General features: G+C 42.8%; 1 protein-coding gene across 1 annotated transcript in view; it reads left to right on the top strand.

The window, feature by feature from the left end:
• ccdc88ab (coiled-coil and HOOK domain protein 88ab) overlaps positions 1 to 26,909 on the top strand; it is a 266,369-nt gene that overhangs the window by 64,216 nt on the left and 175,244 nt on the right. Inside the window, exon 8 of the mRNA XM_078229887.1 lies at positions 9,260 to 9,426. Coding sequence (XP_078086013.1) covers positions 9,260 to 9,426 — 167 coding nt within the window. The remainder of the gene's footprint in view (positions 1 to 9,259; positions 9,427 to 26,909) is intronic.

Here is a 26,909-nt window from a genome sequence, read left to right as displayed (position 1 = left end):
GGCATACCTAAAAAAAGCGTCAACCTGATGAAGCTACCAAACAGGACTACTTGCATGCCAAACAGCAGAAACAACAAGTGACAGGTGGAGCTAAGCAATCCCACAACCAACAAATCAGATCAAAGCTCTGCGATTCTGCCACATCCAGTTGTGAATGGTAGTGGACAATTAAACAACTCACTGAAGGAGGAGGTTCCAAAAACATCCCCATCCTCAGTGATGGAGGAACCCAGCACATCAGTGCAAAAGATGAAGCTGAAGCATTCACAGCAACCTTCAACCAGAACTACCGTGTGGATGATCCATCTTAACCTCCTTCAGTGGTCTGCAGCATCACAGATGTCAGTCTGTAGCTAATTCGATTCACTCCATGTGATATCAAGAAATGGTTGGAGGCACTGGATATTGCAAAGGCAATGGGTCATCAACAATGCTGTCAAGCACCACTTGCTCAGCAATAACCTGTTCAGTGATGGCCAGTTTGGGTTTTACATGGGTCACTCTGCTCTGACCTCATTATAACTTTGATTCAAAAATGGACAAAGAAGCTGAGCTCCAGAAGTGAGGTGAGAGTGACAGCCCTTGACATCAATCATGCATTCAACCGAATGTGGCATCAAGAAACCTTGGCAAAACTAGAATCAATGGGTATGGGGGGGGGGCAAACTCCGCTGGTTTGAAAGATACGTGACCTATAGGAAGATGATTGGGTGGGGGGGGGTGCAGTCATCTCAACTCCAGGACAGCTCTGCAGGAGTCCCTCAGGGAGGTATCCTAGGCCCAACCATCTTTAGCTGCTTCATCAATGACCTTCCTGCCATCATAAGGTCAGACATGGGGATGTTTGGCGATGATTGCACAATGTTCAGCATTCGCGGCGACTCCGTGTCAAATCTGGGCAATATCCAGGCTTGGCTGACAAGTGGCAAGTAACATTTGCGCCCCACAAATATCAGGCAATTACCATCACCAATACGAGACAACCTAACCACTGCCCCTTGACATTCAGTGGTGTTATCATCACTAACTCCTCCACTGTCAACATCCTTGGGGTTACCATGGACCAGAAACTCAACTGGATTCGCGATATAAACACAGTAATTACAAGAGCAGGTCCGAGGTTTTGGAATACTGTGGCAAGTAATTCACCACCTGACTTCCCAAAGTCTCTCCACCATCTACAAGGGATAAGTCAGGAGTTTGATGGGATATTTCCCACTTGCCTGAATGGGTGCAGCTCCAACAACACTCAAGAAGCTTGACACCATCCAGGGCAAAGCAGCTCCCTTGATCAGCATCACATCGACAAACATTCACTCCCTCTGCCACTGGTGCTCAGTTGCAGCAACATGTGTACTGTATCTACGAGATGTCCTGCAGAAATGCGCCTTAGATCCCTAGTACCTTCCAAACCCACGACCACTTCCATCTAGAAGGAGAAGGGCAGCAGATACATGGGAACATCACCATCTGCAAGTTCCCCTCCAAGCCACCCACCATCCTGACTTGGAAATATATCACCGTTCCTTCGCAGTCGCTGGATCAAAATCCTGGAATTCCCTCCCTAATGGCATTGTGTGTCAATCCATAGCACGTGGACTGCAGTGATTCAAGAAGCCAGCTCACCACCACCAGCTCGAGGGCAACTAGTGATGGACAATAAATGCTGGCCGGCCAGCGATGCCCATGTCCCACGAATGAAAACAAAATTGTCCACCCGGTTCTGGTGGTGAATGGCTGAACCAGTTATCCCCATACCTTTTCAGGACTGTCGCATGGACATTAGAGGAGTAGAGCACATTGCGGTACCAGGAGAATGGCTAGAATGTGAGAGTTGCAGGTGAGACTGCAAATCAGTCGCTCGGTGGCACAGTGGTTAGCACTGCCTCCTCAGTGTCAAGGACTCTGGTTTGATTCCCAGCTTGGGTTATTGTCTGTGTGGAGTCTGCTGGCCAGTGGCAAATATCTGTCAAAAACAGTTGGGTGCCTGAATAAGTTACTGCAGTAATGAGGTCAGGGTGCCCTTGCGAAATGGTGGCAGAGTGCTCTGAAGCCGGTTTTGCTGGCATGTTTAGGCACCCCTCCCACCAGGCTCCAACTGTCCAAAAAAGTGACTTGTGTCAAAAGAGTGCGATGCCGAGTGCACCCGAGATCCTGGCGTGGTTCACCCATGTTTCTCGCCATTTTGACACACACAAACCTCTTGGGAAAATTCTGCCCATTCAATAAGATGTCACACAAAACATTAGTACTTAAGATGAGGGTGTCCTTGAGTTGGGGTGATATATTAGCGTAGACAGGAAGCAAAGAGTAAGCATAAATGGGGTATTTTCAAGTTTGTAGGCTGTACTAGTCAAGTGTCGTTATTAAGTTTTAGAAAGAAATAGAATAAAAACGCAGAATATTTTTTATAAAGGTGTAAAACAATTGTACTCGCACAAGGAAGAATGCAGGTATAACAATTCGGAAAGCAAATAGCTGTGGCCCTTTATCACAAGGGAATTGGAGAGCAGGAATAAAAAATTTTTTGCTACAGTTAAATGGGATTTCAGTGAAACCAGACCTGGAATCCTTTGTGCAATTTTGGTTTCTATATTTAAGGAAGGCAGTAAAGGTTTGCTAGATTGGCCCCTGGGATGAGGGTTTTTCTATGATGAGTTTGAGTAAGTTGGATCTATGTTTTCTGGGGTTTAGAAGAATTGGAGGTGGTTTTATTGAAACATTCAAGATTATGAAAGGGCTTGACCATTGGTATTGAGATGCTTCCTCTGGTTGAAAATAAGGACTCAGACTTTCAGGATAAAGGATGGTCATTAAGGACTGGGATGCGAAATACATTCGCTCAAAGGTTTGTGGATCTTTGGAATTCACTACCCCAGGAGTTTGACGATGGCTTGACGATATTTGAGGCTGCGATAGATATTTGGTATCTCGGGGGATAGAGGGCTATGGGGAGCAGACAGAAAAGTGGAGTAGAAGCCGAAGATCAATCATCACATTGAGTGGTGGAATTGGCTCAATGTAACATATAGTCCTATTTCTTACATTGAGATGGGTTATAAGTAGGCTATGCAGCAAGGACACTTAACCATGACAAGTAACAAGTCCAGATCAAGCAGGATCTTTCTTTTGGTGCCTTGTATTTTCAGGACTAAAGAGTGCAAACATGAATCTACCTTTCGGAGTTTCTTTCCACTGCCCACAGCATTGAAACCTCCCAAAGTCTCTTATTTTGTACTCCTTTTCAGTGATGGATTATTGCTAGATTATTAATGGGGGCTTTATTCCCTGTAAAGATTTACTTCAATACAAAATGCCCAATAAAATGTTGAGTTCTTTATCTAACTGTTCTGGACAGGAGAGAAACAGATAAATTGTACTTATTTCCTCTCATCAACTGTCTGTAAGCATTGAGTGTTTTGAATTACTTTCAAGTATTTTGTGGTGTGTTTTCCTAAACTCTTGGTTTGTTTGATTCTATTTACTAATAACTTTTGCTAAACTTGTTTTATGGTTAACTCAGAGTAGTTTATTTCACATTCAAAACCCGATGGGAGAAGTATTTGCAACTTCCCGATCCACCATGCATGCACACACAGTAAGATGGGGATTGAACAAGGAAGTTTACAACTCTGAATAGTAACCGTACAAGAGCCGCGGAAATTAATACTAGTTCACGTTCCAGAGTGTTTCCATCATGCCTGACATCAGTCCTGATGAGCTTTTGGCTGGAGATGACCACATGAAAATCTTTGAAACAAACGGTGCTGCAACATGATGGGCTTTCTGTGCTTAGACTGCTTGACAGTTGTTGATCAGAGACTTTTTTTTAAAAATCAAGAAGGCCTCAACCGGTTTAGAGGTGGTAACTGTGACTGCTTGCTCAGCTGGGCACTGGAGTCCTGTCCAGTTCATGTTAAAACCGCAGTCTGCCTGTGAGGCCAGAGGTATAATGTTAAAACTGTCCAACAGGCCCATTGATGATTAATTGCAGCTTAATAATCAATTTCTGTGCTTCTGGCCAGAATTCCATTGTCCCTCAATGGTCCCCTTTTGAAATGGGCCTAGACGTTTGCCGGTGTGAGATGAGTCTGTTCGGCGTTCTGAAGGCATAATGAGTTTTAATCTCTCTCTTTTATGATAATTCAGGTTGGTGAGTCAATTTGTCTGCACTTCCTCTGTTTTTATTGATTGCAGGGGGTCAGTACAATGAGATGCGAGATGCCACAGAGAGAGGAATTCTTTTGTTCTTGTGATTCCTGGTCGTAGCTCCCAGAACAAAGGGCCAATCCTATGCGCATGTGACTTGTGGCAGCCATCTTTTTGGTTCAACAAAAAGTCAGTTTTTTGAAGATAGCTTTGGATTTCTTTTCATTTCACACAGAGCAAAAGCCTTTGCTTAATGTTATCGACCCGCCAATAGCTTCTTGAGCCTTCACAAAGACCTTCTGTCCTTGATCAACAACATTCTTGCATCACCTTTTCCTTAACCAGCCCCAGCACATCCCTGTTTTTCTACCTATATGCTTATTTTATTTACAATAATATAACAATTAAGCATAAGCATATTGCCAATTTCTAACAGTGCAGATGCAGAAGGAGGTAGGGTTGGGGAGATGAAGGGGATTTGGATAAAAACAAATCGCTGCAGATGCTGGAATCTGAAACCAAAAGAGAAAATGCTGGAAAATCTCAGGCTTGGCAGCATCTGTAAGGAGAGAAAAGAGCTGAGGTTTTGAGTCCAGATGACCCTTTGTCAAAGCTAAAAGACATAGAAAGTGAGAGATATTTATACTGTGGGGTGAGGGAATGGAAGATGAGTCAAAGCCACAGAAGCGAGAGGAAAGGCTGCTAATAGCAGCCCATGGACAGAATAAAAGGTGTGAATGGGTGTGGGGGGGGGGGGGGGGGGGGGATGGGTGGGAAAGAGGTAAAATTGAGAAAAGGGGGGGGGGGATAAAATAGGGGGAAGAGTGGGAGGGGGGGGAAGAAAAATAAAGACACAGAAATAAAAAGTAGAGAACAGTTTAAAAACTAAATAAAATGAAAACAGTGGTCGAGGTGGGGTAGAGCTAATCATCTGAAGTTGTTGAATTCGATGTTGAGACTGGAAGGCGGTAATGTGTCTAGCTGGAAAATGAGATGCTGTTCCTCCAGTTTATGTTGAGCTTTACTTCAATACGACTTCAGATGATTAGCTGTACCCCACCTCGACCCCTTTGTTTTCATTTTATTTAGTTTTTAACTGTTCTCTACTTCTTATTTCTTTATTGCCTTTCTTTATTTTTCTCCCCCCCTCCCCTTCCCCGTATTTTATCCTCTTTCATTACCGTTTCTCCCCCTTTGCTTCTCCTTTCCTCCCTTTTCTCAATTTTACCTCTCTCCCGTCCATTCCCTTCTCCCCTCACATCTTCATCTGTCTCAGCTTGCCCTCTGATTTCAGTTTCTCTGCTGTTTGTCCATTTACACATCTTATTCTCTACAGGCTGCCATTAGCAGCCTTTTCCCTTGTTTCTGTGGCTGTGACTCATCTTTTATTCCCTCACCTTACAGTATAAACATCTCCCACTTTCTACGCCTTTTAGCTATGTCAAATGGTCATCTGGACTCGGCATCAGCTCTTTTCTCTCCTTACAGATGCTGCCAGACTTGCTTGAGATTTTCCAGCATTTTCTCTTTTGGTTGAAGGGAATTTGGGTTGGTATAAGGAAATGATCAGAGATGGCTTTATCTGCGGTTGATATGGGGCTAGAAAGATATGAGCTGGTAAGGTGAAGGGATGATCATGAATATAGCTTGGTGACATAGAGGAAGAAATTTAGGCAGGATAAGAGTGCCATCAAACTCTGATGAGAGAAAGCATCACAAGTTGTAATGGTGGTTGAAATCACAGGATCAAAAGTCATTTAGTACAGACTGAGGGAAGGAAGCAATGGAGAGTTTCAGTGAGAAGAATTTCATTGTATTTGGGAGGACATTAGAGAGCAAGGATTTTGAAGAAGAGGTGAGAGTGGTGGAAGAAAGTGTGATGCTCAAGGAGGAGCAAGTGCCAAGACCTAGAGAAGAGAAAGCCAAGGCATTATGTCTCATTTTTAGTAATTGGTTAGAAATAGGCGTCATGCCAGAGGATTGGCAGATTGCTAATGTTGCACCTATGTTTAAGGAGGAAGATCGAGTATGTTTAGGGAACTAAAGACCCGTTAGCTTAACATTGGTCATCAGAAAAATAATGAAATCCTTAATAAAGGGGATAAAATCTAGAAACCAGACATTAATGGATTTCATTAGAGAGAGTCTCTTTGAAAAGGTAACAGAGAGAGATAGTAGTCAACAGTAATGTTGTGGATGTAAGTTATCTAGATTTCCAAAAGATTTTGATAAGGTCACACGACAGGCTATTGCTCACAATTTCTATTGATCACCTCGACTTTGGAATCCAACTCTCTATTTCTAAAGTTGAGATTACCAAATGCATGAGGGGTATGAGTGGCAGGAGATATGGATAGTTTGTACTGAAAAACACTGCAGCAAATTACAGGAAGACAATGAATGTGCAGAATGGGTAAACAGGCAAATGGATTTCAACAGCTAGTTGAGAGGCATTAATGGTTGAACAAAATAGAGGTTGCATTTTACCTGTGGGGAACAGAATCTAAATGGAAGAGCAATGTAAGTGGATATGGGAGAATGAATGCAATCAATAAAAGTGGCAGTGTAGATTAAGGTCATTTTTTAAAAAAAATGGTTAAACCCTAAGATTTATTTTGAAAGGGATAAAATTGAAAAACATAGAACATTACAGCGCAGTACAGGCCCTTCGGCCCTCGATGTTGCGCCGACCATTGAAACCAATCTAAAGCCCATCTAACCTACACTATTCCAATATCATCCATATGCTTATCCAATAACCATTTGAATGCTCTTAATGTTGATGAGTCCACTATGAAGCTATGCTAAATTTTATGAACCTTGGTTAGATCGCGTTTGGAGTAGTGTGTACACTACTGGTTGCCATATTAAAAGGATATGGAGCCACTAAGGGCGCAAAAAAGATTTCTGTGGATATGAATCTCAGGAAAGAGTGAACAGGCAGAAGGCTGATCTAATAAGAGGTTTTTAAAATTTAGTGGCTTTGATAAGGTAGATCAGGAGAGTATTTCCAGTTGTGGGGAATAGCAAACCTGGAGATCATCAGTGTATGATAGTCAGCAAGAAATCAGAGAATTTAGGAGCAACTTACTTTACCAGAATGGTGAGAATATTTAACCCATTAGAAGCATTTTATGTTTTTTGTGGAGGGAAAAAAAAGGATTATGGGCCAACACTTGCTTTGTTAAGATCAAAAGAAAATCTTACTGTATTTGTAGGTAGCTTTCTCTTGTAGTCTCAATTTTCCCTCCTTATTAATCCTTTGGTTATTCATCCTTGTTTTTTATATTTACTATTCATTAGTGTCAAAAGTAGGCTTACGTTGTCACTACAATGAGGTACTGTGAAAATATTCTGTCCAATCTTCTGATCTGCCACCCATCTTCACAAAATGATATGCTTTTTCTTTCGGTTTGGTTTACTTTAACTTTAGTTAACCACAGATGTTGGGTCCTCCCCTTGGAATTTTTCTTTCTTGTTGTAATGTATTTATTCTGTGCATTCTGAAATATCCCTTAACAAAATTTGCCAGTTCACTTTAACTAGCTGTACTTTCATGCCCTCATTATTGCCCTTATTTACATTTAAAATACTAATCTTAGAATTATGAAGGCATGAAAGCACAGCTAGCTAAAGTGAACTGATAAGTTAGGTAAAGAGAGGTCAAAAGAGATGCAGACAGACATTTAAAGGGATATTTCAAAGTACGCAATAAATGCATTCCAACAAGGAAGAAAAATTCTAAGGGGAGGGCCCAACATCCATGGTTAACTAAAATAATTCATCGTAGTATCAAACTTAAAGGAAAAACGTATAATTGTGCAAAAAATGAGTAGCAGGACAGAAGACTGGAAAGAGTTTTTTTAAAAAATGAAGAATGACCAAAAGATTGATTAAGGAAGGGAAAATTAAGGTACAAGAGAAGGCTAGCTAGAAATATAAAGACAGATGTAGTGAGAATTTCTATTAATATTTTAAAAATAAAAGAGTTAACAAAGCGAGTAGTGCGCCACAGGTGTTATGCTGGGACTTCAACTTTTTACAGTTCATATAAATGACTTTGAAGGGACTGAAACCACGGTTGCGAGGGACACTAAGTAGGAAAGTGAGCAGAACATGAGGCTACAAAGGTATATGGATTGGTTAAGTGAGTGGGCAAATATCTTGCTAATCAAGTATAATGTGGGAAAATGTGAAGGAAAATGGCAGGAAAAATAAAGAACGTGTTATCCAAGTTGTGAGAGATTGTAGAAATCAAGATGCAGAGGGACATGGTTGTCTTAGTACAGGTACAGCAAGCAATTAGGAAAGCAAAAAAAAATACTATTGTTTATTGCGAGGGAAACCTGAATACAAAAGTAGGAGGGTCATGTTTCAGTTATATAGGGCATGGATGAGATTACATCTGGAGTACTGTTACATTATTCTCAATTGAGGAAGGATGTAAATGTGTTTGAAGCAGTTTAGAGAAGATTTCCTTGACTTGTATCTGGAATGAGTGGATTGTCGAATGAGGAAAGGTTGGACAGGCTCGGTTTGTATCAGCTGGAGTTTAGAATAGTAAGAGGTGACTTGATTGAAACATATAAGATCCTGAGGAGTCTTGACAAGGTGGATGTGGGAAGGGTGTTTCTTCTTGTGGTGGAATGTAGTATTGGGGGTCACGGGATCTGATTGCACTAGAAAGGGTGAAGAGGAGATTCAAAAGGCGAGTGGCCTACTCTTGCTCTTAACTTGTATGTTTCTAAAGGCATTCAGATTTTAGGAGGAAAAGCTTCAAAAGTGTAGCCTTCATTTTATTTACCCTAAAGCTTGAAACCTTAATTTGTGTACAAAAAGAATAAAAAGCAGTTACTTTGGGTATCTACAGAAATGTCACCGGCACTAATTATGTAATTGATACACAGACACCTGTCTTCATTCTGAGAGATTTTAATGCCTGCAGGCGTATACAAATTTGTGAAAGCAGCAAACAATTTGCATTATTCTATCACCCTAACATATCATTGATATGTTTTTCAACCATAAATGGCTTGGAAACACTAGCTGCACTGGTTACTGTCTTATTTTAATTTCAAAAATAAATGCATGTATTCATAATTATTTGCAGATCATTTTACATCTCTCTCAAGAACGTTACTGCAACCAATCTCCAGTTCATGGAACAGCTCAGTCACCTACTGGCTCTCCAGGCATGCAACGTACTGAGAGTCGACAACATTTGTCTGTTGAACTGGCTGACACCAAAGCAAAACTCAGACGGATCAGACAAGAATTGTAAGTACATGGATTGGAAATAGGCTGAGGTTAAGGAGACTAGAGGTTAATTTAGTTCAAGTTTACACAAACACGAATCCACTGTTTATATTCCTGATCTTGTGTGCGTCAGGGTTGCCACCTTTTTTTTTATTGTTCGTGGAATGTGAGCATCATGGAATGGGCCAGCATTTATTACCCATCCCTAATTGCCCTTGAACTCAATAGATTGCTCGGGCCATTTCAGAGGGCATTTAAGAGTCAACCACATTGCTGTGGGTCTGGAGTCACGTGGGCCAGATTAGGTCAAGGTGGCAGGTTTCCTTCTCTAAATGATATTAGGAAACCAGATGGGCAATCGCAATGGTTTCATGTTCATCATTCGACTTATAATTCCTGATTTTTTTTTTTATTGCATTCAAATTGCATTATCTTCCATAATGGGATTCAAACCTGGGTCCCCCTCCCCGCGGCTTTCAAAACATAAACAAAAATCTTAATGTAAAAGTCACTGTGAACACAGCCGATGGTTTGTAAGAATTGGATCAACAAGTTATGCTTTTAAATTGAAGTGTAAGAATGAATGGACAATTTGGTAAAATAAGCTCAGCCTTTGCCTTCTCATGATATTTCCATTGCATTGTACTCCAGTTGATTAGCAACTGCAGTGCTGATTCACTTATCAAGAAATGAAAATACTCTGTTATGTGATGCTGATCATTGTGCTGGAGCAGCATGCTTGTACCACATGTTTTGAAATAATGCCAAGATGGTAAAATAAGGATTTGCATGAATTTTGCTTGCTATGTTAATTCCAAAGAACCTGATTTAACTTGTTTAAGTTCTTATTTAAGAAGTATTTATGTTGAACAGCAACCATGCTGTTATCTATATGGTGGCCATTTTTATTTCCAGTAAGGGATTTTTGGTGATGATAAATCCTATGCTATGTAAGATAGTAATTAAAATACTTGGTGCATCATGTATCAATTTTTATGGCTGTATTTTCAGATAGTTTCAGAGCACACAAAATATATTGGACACACAGAATGAAACATTGTTGAAGGGCTTGTGAAGCAGTGTATTTCTAGCTTTCTGTAAATGTCCATAGCTTGTTTGCTAATTGCTTATATACTGATAACCCAGAAAGGTGAAAATGAGAACAAAAATGGTCCGTGTGTAACTTTCCACAGGGGTTCACGATCCCGCACAATGCTTCCTGTGCATTCACACTGATTGTGGTCAGAGATTTCGGGGGATAATTTTTGGATTTACTTCATTGTACCAACTCGTTCATTAAGGGTGTGCATTTATCTTACACCTGGCTGGTTCAGAAGATGCAATAGTTTACTTTCAGTAAGCTGTTATTGATAATTAGATGTGTTCATGTAATTTCCTGTTCTGCATGTTGAGATTGCTAATATGCTTATATATATTGACCATTTAAAGCTCAATGATATGCCACCTATCAAAAAATAATTTTTTAATGCAATTTGGATTGTTATACTTGAATTCCGAAAATGGATATAACTTTGAGTGCTAATCTGTTTTATTTTGGAGACATTAGAACAGGATAAAAGAGAGGATGTCTATGAAATTTGTCTGACGTGGTCTGCTATGTTTACCTGTTCAGTCATATTTATAGTTGCAGCCACAGCTATCTCTAATGTAACTGCCTACACGGGTTCAAGTCCACAATGGAGGAGCTAATGGATTAAGCTATATGCTGCAAGTTGCCTGCATTTTATAGCCTTTGTCACTAAGACAGTAGTGGTGACAGCCAAGGTCAGACTTACCAGGAACTTCAATGTCTCCTGTTCCTTGCAAGCAAGATTGATTAATTCATGTTCATCATTAGTTTATAATTGCTTTTTCTCCAGGCAAGCACCTTTGTATTAGTTACACCTGGAAAAATAGAGCGAAAGGGTATTGCCGTTTTTTTAGTGTCATAGAATTTCGTAACCACCAGAAGGATACTTGTGCTTTCCATGAAGTCATCTGGGTTCTTTGATACATCGTTATGCAAAAGTAAAGTAAAGTTTTTATTGTCACAAGTAGGCTTGCATTAACACTGCAATGAAGTTACTGTGAAAGTCCCCTAGTCGCCACACTCCAGCGCCTGTTCGGGTACACTGAGGGAGAATTTAGCATGGCCAATTCAACGTGCACATCTTTCAGACTGGGATGAAACCAGAGCACCCAGAGGAAACCCACGCAGACACTGGGAGAATGTGCAGACTCCACACACACACAGTGACCCAAGCCAGGAATCGGACCCAGATCCCTGACGCTGTGAAGCAGCAGTGCTAACCACTGTGCCACCCTTATGAACCACAGATGCTGTAATATCCTATTCGTTAATGATGATCAGCACAAATCATGTGGCAGGTTAGGGCACCATCTAAGGCAGAATCTCAATTCTTTTAAAGATTGTCCATGGCACTGGGTTGTTTGAAGAAAGTAGACTTAAAGGAGACCATTGTTAACTTGCTCAATCCTTGTAACCTTGTGACAACCACACGCACACATTGAATATAGATATAGATCCTTTGAGGGGATTATCCTGTGAGGAGAGATTTAGTGCGCTGAAACTATAAACCTTGGAATTTAGAAGAATGAGGAATAGTCTCATTGTAAACTATAAAATTCTTAAAGGGCTTGAGAGAGTAGATGCAGAAAACGTGTCCCTGGCTGGATTACAGTCTGAGTAAGAAGTCAGTCTTGGAACAAAAGGTTAGCTATTTCTGATTGAAATGAGAAATTTATTTCCCTTAAGTTTGGGGATCTTGGAAATTCTCTAGTCCAGTGTAGATGCTCAGACATCGCAAACATTCAAGACAAAGATGAATTTAGATTTATGAAATAGGATGGCGTGTTAAGGTACAAGATTTCGATCATGATTTTAATAAACAGCAGAACAGGCTCAGGAGGCTGGATGACCTACTGCTATTTCTCATGGGGCGGCACGATAGCACAGTGGTTAGCACTGCTGCTTCACAGCTCCAGGGACCTGGGTTCGATTCCTGGCTTGGGTCACTGTCTGTGTGGAGTTTACACATTCTCCTCCTGTCTGCGTGGGTTTCCTCTGGGTGCTCCGGTTTCCTCCCACAGTCCAAAGATGTGCGGGTTAGGTTGATTGGCCATGCTAAAATTGCCCCTTAGTGTCCTGAGATGCGTAGGTTAGAGGGATTAGTGGGTAAATATGTAGGGATATGGGAGTAGGGCCTGGGTGGAATTGTGGTTGGTGCAGACTCGAAGGGCCAAATGGCCTCTTTCTGCACTGTAGGGTTTCTATGATTGTGTTCTTATGTGGTTGATGTAGCTTCCAGGATAATAAAAACTGTTTGTTGAAACAGTACTTGTTATGGGAAGATATCAGGATGTCTTGTACTATATTCTGTCAGAATCAACTGGATAATAATTAGTTACTTGCTGCGTTATGTAGACTTGCCCGTGGTGCTGGGCACTCTTCAGGCATAACTTCTCATCTTTATGGTAACAGACCTGCGGGCAATCTTGAGATTAGTTAAGGTTTACCTCATGGCATCATCTAGACCGGAGTGTTATTGAAGCTGGGCAAGTAAGATGACTCGCTGTAGAATTGGCACTAGCTCCTCGAGTGTTGCTGGAAAAAAATGCCGTTGAAGCTTTTTTTCTTGTACTCATCAGGACATTAAAAAGAATGTCAAGTATAAAAGGAATAGCAGTCTTAGTACATGAGAAGAGGGTGTTAGTGATTGGCCACTGTTCCTGTCGTCCAACAGTCGGAATGTCATAATTGGAGATGAGCACCCTAAAGCTGGTGCAGTGCTCTTGGAGCCGCCCAATATTTACAGAGGGAGTGCGTGGTTCGTGCCCAGTCAACCATCACTCATAGGAGCCTTGCTAGTCCCAAGGTCTATTGATTACGCTTGTCATACTTGCAGATGTCTGAGAACTAGTGTCACCAAAGACTGTGCATGTCCAGGGAACTGGTTGGTCGTATCTACCGCATGCTGTTGGATTTGGCACCATGGGACTTGAAGAGCATCTACTGCCAGTGTTGCTGAAAGTGACTGCAACGCTCGTGGCTCCTTCCAGGGTTCCACAAGTGACCTCCATGGGATTTCGCAAGCCTCCACTTCCTGCTTCCAGGAGGTCATGGATGCACACACCTTTTAAATTTTGCCAGGAAGCAACAGCAATGGTATTTTTGCAAATTTCTCATTTATCACAGTTGCAGGGTGCCATTGACTGCACTTGTGTGGCACTTGACATCAAGATAGAAGTTGACTGAGCATGGCATTAAGGAGCTCAAGCAAAGCTGGAGACAATGGATTCAGAGGGCAAACACTGCGAGTTGGAGTCATACCTGGCACAAAGGAAAATGGCTGTAGTAGTTGGCGGTCAATCATCTCTGCTCCAGGACATCACTTCAGGCGTTCCTTGGGGTAGTGTCTGAGGCCCAACCATCTTCAGCTGCTTCAGCAATGACCTTCATAAGGTCAGAAGTGGTGATGTGCAGTTGTCGGTGGACAATGTTCAGCACCATGTACGATGACTCAGCTACTGAAGCAGTTGATGTCTAAATGCAGCAAGACGATATCCAGGCTTGAGGTGACGAGTAACATTCTTGCCACACAAGTGCCAGGCAGTGACAATCACCTACAAGAGAGATTCTAACCATCTCTCCATGACATTCAATAGCACTAACATCACTGAATCCCCCCACCATCAACATTCTGGGGGGTTAGCATTGACTAAGAACTGAACTGGATCAGCCACATAAATATTGTGGTTACAAGAGCAGGTCAGAGGCTGAGACCCCTAGAGAGAATAACTCTCATTTTGTTTCTTCAGGCCTATCCAAAGCATGTCAACAGTGTAATGGAATTATCTCCTAGATGAGTGCAGCTCTAACAACACTCAAGAAGCTTGACACCATCCAGGGCAAAGAAACCCACTTGATTGCTACCCATTCCACTAACATTCAATCCTTCCACCACTGAAACAATGGCAGCTGTGTGTATCATCTACAAGATGCACTGCAGAAACTCACCAAGGTTCCTTAGACAACACCCTCCAAACCCCTGACCACAACCATCTACTTGGGAACACCATCACCTGGAGGTTCACCATTCTGACTTGGAAATATATCGCCGTTCCTCCATTGTCGCTGGGTCAAAACCTGAAATTTCCTTCTGAACAGCACTGAGTGTATCTACACTTCAGAGTTGACAACAGTTAAAGAAAGCAGCTCACCACCACCTTCTAGAGGGCAACTAGGGATGGACAATAAATGCTGGCCTAGCCACTGACATCCACATCTCGTAAATAAATTTTTAAAATCTCAGAACTCCATGGTATCAAGCTGTCAACTATGAACTGCAAAGGTTTCCACTTGCTGAATGTTCAGCTGATCTGCAACTATACTAAACGCATCCTATGGATGCGTGGATGATTCCCAAGGAGTGTGCATGACTTCTACATTTTGAACTGCTCTCCGATCCCTTATATGTTTTGGGGTCCACAAATGCTGCAGGGTTGGCTCTTTGGGGACCAGGGCTACCCACTGAGGAGCTAGCTGATGACGCCAGTGTGGAGGCCACAGAATTCAACAGAGGCAAGATACAATGAGGCTCATGCTACAATTTGCAGTTTGGTCGAGCAAACCATATGAATGCTGAAGCTGATGAGGTTCTGGTGCCTGAACTGGTCTGGTGGAGCCCTACAATACAGTCAACCGAGGGTGTCCGACATCGTTGTCACCTGCTGCGCCCTCGACAACCTGACGCTGCAACGGTGGGGGAGTAGGAAGAAACTGCCTGAGGGGGGAGATGGAGGAGCGGCACAGATGGAGATGAGGCTGATGAGGTCCTCAAGGGTGAGGATGTTGGCAATGAGGCCATGACTATGTCCATGTGCGCTTGGGATGTACTCGCAGCTGCTGGATTTACGGAAGGTGATGAGGATACCTCATTTTCACCTGGCATCTGTGAGCATTGGGACTCGCGTTCGATTGATGGCAGCACACAATCTCTAAGATTTCCACCATGGAGACACTGGATGACGATAGTCCATACATTCCGGGAGGATGATGACAACCTATAGTGGAGATGGTTCTCAGAACTTATGTGAATGTCTTGACTTCTGTCTGGCTGATGGGCAGCTCGCTTGCTTTCAATGTTCAGGGTCATATCATGGCAATGCAGCTGGGACGGTTTAGCTGCTTCTGACCTTACAGCATCCTTCGTGAACTGTACCCTTGAGGACCACAGTGTCACCAGAGAGAGAAGCTGATGGGATCAGGGGACAGTCGGACTTCAAAGACGCAGAGAGCACATGGAGAATGACTGAACTCTGTGACACTAGCCCTGTACATTTTGGCAGACCTCGTTCCCATCGAGATACAGGCGTGACTGATGTGTTCAGTCACTATGAAGGAACACCATCAATATGCTGGGAAGGTTGCATATAGCACAGGGAAGAAGCCCTGGACTGAGAACCATTTCTTTATTTTGTGCTGGAATCAAGTTTTCATTTCAAACTGACAAACACAACTCATAATAACAAGGAGCCATAGAAAGGTTGACATTAGTGTGAGTTTATTACTGTCATGAACGTTACGTGGAAGTGCCCACCCTGTGCAACTACAGCTACTTAATCCTCCTTAGCTGGCCGCCATATCTTGGTGCATCCACAGCAAAGGCAGCTTGCTATGCCCTGTTGTCTGTGATGACCTTGGTGAGCGTCCTCTGGAGGGCAGAGGCTTGGGGACCCTGGTCTGCTTTCACAGTCCAGCTGTGTAGCAGTGCCACCCTCCTTGGTCTGTAGAGCTGGAGCCAAAGCAGTTAACGGAAGAGAGGATTAGGGAAGGTGGTACACTCCAGGAATCATCAGTGTGGATGGCCCCAGACTATGCACTAACTGATTCTCCTCACTGTGGGGGCCCGACAGCTTCTGACTGCAGTCGTGAGAGGGAGGGTTAGCTGGAGTGAGCTCAATAAGTCTCTCTCTCTCTTCCCCTTCTCTCTCTTTCTCCCCTCTTTCCCCCCCCCGCCCCCCACCAACACTGCATACCTGGCTTCCCATCCTCAGAATTGTCCACATCCTTGCTGTCACAGGCTCACAAGCCCTTCTCTGCTCCCATATCAAAGTGTACCTTAATTTATTCCCCAAGATCTGATCAGCCTGGCATTGTAATCAATCTGTGTGGAAGCAGTTTGTAGCTGTAGACTTTGCTTTACTGCTTGTTGTATATGTTGCTGATGTATCCCGACCAGTAGTCTCTAACATTTTTAAGCACATGATCGCTTTTAGCATCAAAATGCAGAATGAGATCTACTCTTAAAAATTCGACTTTACTAAAAACCCCAAAATGTACTTATGCATAACACACTCCGATTCCTAATGCAACACGTGCTTGAACACCATCTCTGAGTGCTGTGACGTCTGGGTTGTAGTTTGAGATGGCCAGTCTGATCCAGTCCATCAGATGGGCATCTGAAAGACGTGTGCTGTACTTGATGATTTTCATCTGGGGAAATAGTCATCTCAACAGGTATGTGAAACCAAAATAGGCCTTCACCTTGAGTGCAGACAATGTCAGAAGAGGGTATTTCTCTGTTCACAAGTTCCCAAAAGTCTTTGTCCCTTCACTTGGCTTTTAGCTCTGTCATTTTGCACGGTGATTATTTCCATGTCAAGTCCATTGCTTTGTTCGAACACCTGCTGAAATTTTCTCAGTTCTTCAATGCCCACTTGAAGAAAAGATTTTAAATAAACAATGATTTGTTCCATCTTGTCTAACTCCTGAAATTGTCTGCTGAATTCCTTTTCTAATTTGTTCAGGTAGTCAGAATTGTTTGGATGGAACCCTTTCTGTTTGAGCTGTTGTTGGATTTTCTCCAGATTTGGAAAGTGCTCAGCAATTTTGCTCTTTAACTGGGAAGACCACGTGCCCAGTTTCAACTTGAACACTGTACTGATCATGTGTGACAGGTTTCTGTCCCTCTCCTGCAGTTCACAGTTCAGCTCATTCAATTTTGCACTTATTTCTGTAAGAAATGCCAAGACTAGCAACCATGCATTATTTGAGTTTGCTGTACACCTCATTTCTTGATAAGGAAGGTGACCGTTTTGGAGAACAGATCTAAAAATTGCTGGAGGACTTTTAGAACATAACATAAGAAATAGGAGCAGGAGTAGGCCATATAGCCCCTCGAGCCTGCCCCGCCATTCAATAAGATCATGGCTGATCTGAAGTGGATCAGTTCCACTTACCCGCCTGATCCCTATAACCCCTAATTCCCTTACCGATCAGGAATCCATCTATCCGTGATTTAAACATATTCAACAAGGTAGCCTCCACCACTTCAGTGGGCAGAGAATTCCAGAGATTCACCACCCTCTGAGAGAAGAAGTTCCTCCTCAACTCTGTCCTAAACTGACCCCCCTTTATTTTGAGGCTGTGCCCTCTAGTTCTAGTTTCCTTTCTAAGTGGAAAGAATCTCTCCATCTCTACCCTATCCAGCCCCTTCATTATCTTATAGGTCTCTATAAGATCCCCCCTCAGCCTTCTAAATTCCAACGAATACAAACCCAATCTGCTCAGTCTCTCCTCATAGTCAACACCCCTTATCTCTGGTATCAACCTGGTGAACCTCCTCTGCACTCCCTCCAAGGCCAATATATCCTTCCGCAAATAAGGGGACCGATACTGCACACAGTATTCCAGCTGCGGCCTCACCAATGCCCTGTACAGATGCAGCAAGACATCTCTGCTTTTATATTCTATCCCCCTTGCGATATAGGCCAACATCCCATTTGTCTTCTTGATCACCTGTTGCACCTGCAGACTGCATTTTTGCATCTCATGCACAAGGACCCCCAGGTCCCTCTGCACAGCAGCATGTTGTAATTTCTTTCCATTTGGATAATCCAATTTGCTATTATTTCTTCCAAAGTGAATAACCTCGCATTTGTTAACATTATACTCCCATCTGCCAGATCCTTGCCCACTCAGCCTGTCCAAATCTCTCTGCAGACCTTCTACGCCCTCCACACGATTCACTTTTCCACTTATCTTTGTGTCGTCTGCAAACTTTGTTACCCTACACTCAGTCCCCTCCTCCAGATCATCTATATGAATGGTAAATAGTTGAGGCCCCAGTACCGATCCCTGCGGCACGCCACTAGTTACCATCCGCCAACCAGAAAAGCACCCATTTATTCCGACTCTCTGCTTCCTGTCGGATAGCCAATCCCCAATCCACGCTAACACCCTACCCCCAACTCCGTGTGACCCAATCTTCTTCAGCAACCTTTTGTGAGGCACCTTATCAAACGCCTTTTGGGAATCCAAAAACACGGCATTCACCGGTTCCCCTCCGTCAACCGCACTAGTCACATCTTCATAAAAATCCAACACGTTCGTCAAGCACGACTTTCCCCTCATGAATCCATGCTGCGTCTGCTTAATGTAACCATTCTTATCCAGATGGCCTGCTATTTCTTCTTTAATGATGGATTCCAGCATTTCCCCAACTACAGACGTTAAGCTAACTTTTCCTTGACTTAACTATCTCGCATCTGCATGAAGGATTAACTCGCCATAGGTGGTATCAAGCTCATCAAGTAACAATTTGAATAAGTGATGTTGCATATCTTTGGCATAAATTGAGTTGATCTTGACAACTTGTCATTACATGGTGGATAACAGTGGTAACTGACAAAGGAGGGGAATTCAGGATCATTTCTGAAAAGTGCATTGGCACCCAGCATTGATGGTGCATCATCAGCTGTGATTGAAACCAGTTTCTTCATAGAATCCCTACAGTACAGAAAGAGGCCATTCGGCCCATCGAGTCTGCACCGACCACAATCCTACCCAGGCCCTACCCCCATATCCCTACATATTTTACCCACTAATCCCTCTAACCTACGCATTTCAGGATACTAAGGGGCAATTTTAGCATGGCCAATCAACCTAACCCGCACATCTTTGGACTGTGGGAGGAAACCGGAGCACCCGGAGGAAACCCACACAGACACGAGAATGTGCAAACTCCACACAGACAGTGACCCAAGCCGGGAATCGAACCCAGGTCCCTGGAGCTGTGAAGCAGCAGTGCTAACCACTGTGCTACTGTGCCGCCCATCAGAATGCGTTTCTCAGTCACGTACCTTTTTAAAGCCATTGTAGACATCCTCACCTCTTGTCCCCTCTGAGTGGAAAATGAGTGAGGAGGTCCCCCTTTGTTGTTGCATCTTTGTTCTCGTTCGCATGACGATATGGTCCAGCTGATTGCATGTCATGTCTACTGACTCATCAAACTGCAGTGAGAAATGTTCACAGCCTGATAAGCTTTGGTGTATTTGCTGAGACAGATCCTCGGTCAACAATTCCACCCTTCTGGCTACTGGTAAAGCACCAAGTGGCATGCTCTTTATGGCTGTCACTTCATCTTTGTTTTTAAAGTCTTTGAACATGGTGTAAGCAGCAACCATCATAGCCTTCTTGTCAACTTTGCCATCGATGAACAGTTTCTTATGTTTTGCCAGTAGATGGCTAATGCGAAAAGATGCCTTTTTTCTAGCCTTGCCTTTAGCCACAGATTTTGAAAAGAGTGACTGTTGAGCTTGCAAAATTCCCTTTAACTCCCCAACTTTCTTTGTTCGAATGGCGCTGTTTAAAGGGAAATTTTCCTGAAATCTTGCATGCCTTGTCTTGATGCGGTTCAAAATTACCTCTTTTACTTGAGGCTACACTGTTGACATATGAGACAAATTGAAGGAATTCACTTTGCCATTCCTGGTGGAAATGGCAGGTATTTGCTCTGTTGGAGGTTCCTGGCTCCTTGCTCATCGTTTTGTTTTCACCCAGCTTAGTCCATGTTTTGGCGCCTGTGACTTGGCGCCATTGAGGAGGATCGGGATTGGAATTTGAATGTCCAAGGATACCCGATAGTCCAAAAGGATAGACAGGGTAGAACAGAAGGTGAAGTTGCTTTATTGGTTAAAGGTGACATCAAGACTGTATTTAAAAAATGACATTGACTCTAGGGGCGAACATGTTGAATCCATCTGGGTGGAAATTAAAAAAAGGAAAAAATATCTTGGTCGGAGTAATTTGCAGGCCCCTGAGCAATACTTCCAAAGTGGAGCATAGTATAAACCAAGAAATAATGAGGGCTTGTGAGAAGGGCACAACGATTATCATAGGTGATTTTAATATGCATATTGACTGGATTAATCAAATGGGCAAAGGTAGCCTCCAGGGAGATTTCATAATGTATGAGGGATTGTTTCTTAGAGCAATATGTTATGGAACCAACCAGGGAGCAGGCTATTTTAGATTTAATATATTATGTAACAAAGAAGGGTTGATAAATAGTCTTGCTGTTAAAGAGCATCTTGGAAAGAGTGATCACAGCATGCTAGAATTTCAGATTCAGATTGAGCGAGAAAAGACAAGGGTCTCATACTAGAGCTTTAGCGTTGGGCAGGGATAATTATACAGGCCTGAAGAAAGAATTGGCCCAAGTAAATTGGGCAGGACAGTTGAGGAACAATGGTGGATGTAGGGAGATATTGAATACCTCTCAATTAAAGTATATTCCTGAGAAGAAGAGGAATTGTGAGAGGAATAAAAATGTTCCATGGCTAGACAAGGAAGTCAAAGAGGACATAAAGGCAAAAACTAGGGCATACCAAACTGCTGGAAGATTGGGAGAACTTTTAACGTTCAACAAAAGGCTACGAAAAATAGAATCAAAAGAGCCAAGATGAACTTTGAAAGGAAACTAGCAGAAAACATAAACACAGATACCAAAATCTTGAAGTATATAAAGGGGATAGCTAAAGGTTGGCCCTTTTAGAGGACAATACTAGGGAGGTATTAATGGGGAACACTGATGATGGAGGCACGACACAAATATTTTGCCTCTGTCTTCACGGTAGAGAATAATGAAGATTTTCCAAAAACTAGTTAACGCAAAGACACTTGGAGCAATAACCATCACTTGGGAGAAGGTATTGAATAAACTAACGGGTTTAAAGGCAGTTATGTCTCCAGGACCTGATGGTCTGCATGCTAGGGTATTAAAGGAGGTGGGAGCAGAGATAATGGATGCATTGATTGTGATATTTCAAAATTCCTTGGACCCTGGTCAAGTCCCGGTGGATTGGAAATACGCTAATGTAACGCCCCTATTCAAAAAGGGAGAGGGGCAAAAGGTAGGAAACTATAGACCAATTAGTTGGACCTCTGTGGTGGGGAAGTTGCTGGAATCAAACATTAAGGAGGAGATAAATGAGCATTTGGAAAGATAAAGCTCAATCCACCATTGTCAGCATGGTTTTATGAGGGGTAAGTCACGCTTGACAAACTTGCTTGGGTTCTTTGAGGACATAACTGGCAAGGTAGACAGTGGGGAACCTGAGGATGTGGTATACTTGGACTTCCAGAAAGCATTTGGCAAGACTGATCCAGAAGGTGAGATCGCAGGGGATTGGAGGTAGAGTACTGGATTGAATTAAGGATTGGCTGACTGACAGAAAACAGAGGGTCAGGATAAATGGGTCCTTCTCTGAACAACAAAGAACAATACAGCACAGGAACAGGCCCTTCGGCCCTCCAAGCCCGCGCCGCTCCCCGGTCCAGGATTGAATCCAGGATCCCCGCCCAATTTTCCAGCCTATCTACATCCTAATATCCTATCCACCGAGCTGTCCCTCACAGCTACGATGCTTTGTTCATCACAACCTATTAACTCACCCCCACCCCCCCATTCCAGACCATGTGATCTCCAGGGAGAGGCGAAAACCCAGAGTGAAAACCCCAGGGCCAATATGGGGGGGGAAAAATCTGGGAAATTCCTCTCCGACCCCCTGTGGCGATCGAAACGAGTCCAGGAGATCACACTGGCCCTGATCAGAAAATGCTTCCCAACCCTATTCATTTCCACTTCTGCTTTACGAACACCATCTGAATTCCCTGCCCGAGACAGGTTCCCAACTATCCGCAGTCTCGCTCTGTACTGGCACCAGCAAGATGATCATAGAATGAAGCCTTGAAACGAGAAACAAAGAACAATTAGCCTGCGCCGCTCCCTGGTCCAAACTAGACCACTCTTTTGTATCCCTCCATTCCCACTCCGTTCATATAGCTGTCTAGATAAGTCTTAAACGTTCCCAGTGTGTCCGGCAACACATTCCAGGCCCCCACGACCCTCTGTGTAAAATATGTCCTTCTGATATCTGTGTTAAACCTCCCCCCCTTCACCTTGAACCTATGACCCCTCGTGAACGTCACCACCGACCCGGGGAAAAGCTTCCCACCGTTCACCCTATCTATGCCTTTCATAATTTTATACACCGCTATTAAGTCTCCCCTCATCTTCCGTCTTTCCAAGGAGAACAACCCCAGTTTCCCCAATCTCTCCTCATAACCAAGCCCCTCCATACCAGGCAACATCCTGGTAAACCTCCTCTGAACTCTCTCCAAAGCCTCCACGTCCTTCTGGTAGTGTGGCGACCAGAACTGGACGCAGTATTCCAAATGCGGCCGAACCAACGTTCTATACATCTGCAACATCAGACCCCAACTTTTATACTCTATGCCCCGTCCTATAAAGGCAAGCATGCCATATGCCTTCTTCACCACCTTCTCCACCTGTGACATCACCTTCAAAGATCTGTGGACTTGCACACCCAGGTCCCTCGGCGTCTCTACACCCTTTATGGTTCTTCCGTTTATCGTGTAGCTCCTCCCTACATTATTCCCACCAAAATACATCACTTCGCATTATCAGGATTGAACTCCATCTGCCATTTCTTTGCCCAAATTTCCAGCCTATCTATATCCTTCTGTAGCCTCTGGCTGGCAAAATGTAACTAGCGGGGTGCCGCAGGGATCAGTCCTCAGACCTCCATTGTTTACAATCTATATAAACGATCTGCAAGCAGGGACAGAGTGTAACATAACAACATTTGCGGATGATACTAAAATAGGTGGGAAAACAGGCAGTGAAGAGGATATGAAGATTTTAGAGGCGGATATAGATAAGCTAGGAGAATGGGCCAAAATTTGTCAGTGAGTTTAATGTGGATAAGTGTGAGGTTATCCATTTTGGCTGAAAAAATAGAAAGGCCAATTGTTATCTAAATGGAAAGCAAATTCAAAACACCTCGGCAGAGAGATCTGGGTGTCGATGGTCATGAATCACAGAAAGTCATTATGCAGGTGCAGCATGTAATAAGATGGCACCATTTGAATTAAACTACATCTGCCATTCCTCGGTCCACTGGCCCAGTTGATCATGATCCTGTTGTAGTCTTAGATAACCATCTTCACTATCCACTACACCACCAATTCTGGTGCCATCGGGAAACCTAACCATGCCTTATATAAATGATTTCGATCAGAATACAAATGACAAATAACAGCGGACCCAGTCCTGATCCCTGTGGCATACTGCTGGTCACAGGCCTCCAGTCTGAAAAACAACCTTCTACTACCACCCCCTATCTTCTTCCTGCATGCCAAATTTGTATCCAATTGGCTGGTTCTCCCTGGATCCCACGTGATCTAACCTTACTGAATAGTCTACCATGTGGTACCTTGTCGAAGGCCTTGCTAACGTCCATGTAGGCAATGTGTATTGCAATATCCTCATCTGTTTTCTTGATCACCCCTTCAAATTTGTAAGACACAATTTCCCACGCACAAAGCCATGCTGACTATTCCTAATCAGTCCTTGCCTTTCCAAATGCATTTAGATCCTGTCTCTCAGAATCCCCCTCCAACAACTTATCCACCGCTGACGTTAGGCTCACCGGTCTGTAGTTCCCTGGTTTTTCCTGCCAGCTTTCTTAAGTAAGTTCCCTCATCTAAAGCATTAATATAAGTTGTGGGGTCCCAGCACTAATTCCTGTGATACCCTACCTCTCACTGCCTATCATTTGGAAAAAGACCCATTTGTTCCTACTTTGTTTCCTGTCTGCCAACCAATTTTGTATTTATCTCCATACACCACCCCAATCTCATGTACTTTAATTTTACATGCGAATCTCATCTGGGGCTTTGACAAAAGCCTTTCTGAAAGTCCAAATAAACCACATCCAGTGGCTCCCCCTTGTCAACTCTACTAGTCACATCCTTGAAGAATTCCAGTGGATTGGTCAAGTATGACTTTGGTTTCGTAAATCTATGCTGACACTGTCCAACCCTGCCACTGTTCCCAAGTGTGCTTGTCGCACTATTAACATCAGGCTGACTGGTTGATAATTTCCTGTTTTCTCTCTACTCTCTTTAAATAGTGGGATTACGTTAGATACCCTCCAATCCATAGGAACTGTTCCAGAGTCTATCGAATTTTGGAAGATGATCAACGCATCCACTATTTCCAGGGCCACTTCCTTAAGCCATCTGGGATGTAAATGATCAGGCCCCAGGCATTTTTTGGCATTCAATCCCATCAAATTTCTCTACTAATACTGGTTCCCTTCAGTTCCTCCCTCTCATTAAAATGTTCCCCAACATTTCTCTAGGTTATTTGTATCCTCCTTTGCGAGAACAGAACTAAAGTATGTACTTAGTTGATCAGCCATTTCATATTCTCATTTATAAATTCCCGTGTTTCTGACTGTAAGGGGCCTACATTTGCCTTAACCAATCTTTTTCTCTACACATATATCAAGAAGCTTTTACAGTCAGTTTTTATGTTCCCTGAATGTTTACACTCGTACTTTATTTTCCTCTTAATCCCTTTGTCCTCCTTTGCTGAATCCTACGAATATTACTTGCATAGGGAAGGGGAAATAATTTGTTGTAGCTTTCCAATAGCGGCAACAGAAATTTTGAATTTAAATTATTAAATGGAGAAGTAATGGCATGACTCTCTTGCCTGGTATTTTAAATTCAAATCTGCATTATGTAATGAAGCCTAACTCTCATTTAAGGAAGTGTGAAGCCACCAAATTTTCATAATGTTCAAGTTTACTCGAAGCTTGTTCAAAATGGAATTTTAACCAACCACAGTGGAGTTTCTGTAATACGAAGGACCAAGCATAATGATGTTGGTGCATTTCAGACTCTCTCTCATGCTTGGTGCATAATACCACATCCTCAGACAAGCCTGTGTTTTTCTATTAAACAATGTGATCTCATCTGCAGAGTAATGTGAAAAGCCACATGTTTTTTATTTGTGAGTATTAAAGCACTGTTGCTGCTGGTTGTGGAAGACAGTACAAAGCGCTTCATGCTCTTTAGATGATATTGACCAAATAACAGTGATGGGGAATCAGCATCTGTTAGGCTGCAGATGTTCTCTTTTTTTAAGCAACATTTTCTTTACTGTCACCCTGACAAGTGCATTGAAGTCCATTGACTGAAGAGAGAGAATTTTGCGCATGAACCTAGATAAGTCGCATGTAAAATCCAATTGCTTGAAGAAGTAAGGAATGTGATTTTAAGCACATTTTCATTTAAAATTGTATTGTGATTTCTGCTGTAGATGTTATAGCACCCCACACAATTTCCAAAATGACTTTGATAAGGTGTTCCGTAATAAATCAGTGAAAAAAGTCAGAATATGCAGAGTGAGGAGGCAAGAGGCAGAATGAACTTGTTGTAAGACAATATAGAGTGAGGGTAAAGTGCAGCTATTCAGAGGTGGAAATTTAGGTCCCTTGAGATTCCGTGCTCGGGTCTCTTCTGTACGCATATTAACAACTTTGTCTTTTGAATCAAAAGCACAATTTCTAAATTTGTGGCTGACACCAAATTGGGAGAGGGAGAGTTAATAGAATCGTAGAAAATAGGATCAGGAGGAGTCCATTCCATCTTTTGAGCCTGTTTTGCCATTCATAACATTATAGTTGATGTGATTGTAGCCTTAACTCCACCTTTTGTGCCTGTCCTCCATAATCTTTTATTCCCCTGTCGATCAAAAATCTGTTCAACTCTGTTTTGCATAAAACCACGTCCACTGCTCTCTGGGGGAGTAGAATTCCAAATACTATCGACCTTCTGAGAGGAAGTGGCCAAAACTGTTCAGTGCTCCAGAGGCAGCTCACAAATGCCATACATAGTTATAAAAATTCCCGCCTTTTATACTTAATCTTCTGCAACAAAGACCAGCAGTCTATTTGCCTTCCTAATTACTTGCTGTACCTGTATGATAAGTTTTTGAGATTAATGTATACGGGCACCCAAACCCCTCTGTACTGCAACATTTTGCCATCCTTCTGAATGGCAGCAGTCTGTCTTTATTTAAATAATATGTTTTTCTGCTCTTCCTCCTGGTGTGGACAACCTCACATTTTCCCACATTCTAAGTCATCAGCCAAATATTTGTTCACTCACTAACACACATTATATATATCCCTTTACAATCTTTGGATCCTCCTCTGAACTCTCCTATCAGCAGCAAATTTGACTGCAGTACAGTTGATTTCTTCATCCAAGTCATTAAATGGATCATAAGTAGTTGAAGTCACAGCACTGATCTATAGTGCACTAA

This window comes from Mustelus asterias, chromosome 15, assembly GCF_964213995.1.
Source record: "Mustelus asterias chromosome 15, sMusAst1.hap1.1, whole genome shotgun sequence".
Lineage (NCBI taxonomy): Eukaryota > Metazoa > Chordata > Chondrichthyes > Carcharhiniformes > Triakidae > Mustelus > Mustelus asterias.
Note: the sequence above shows the minus strand (reverse complement) of the source record. Positions and strands in the feature narration are given on the sequence as shown.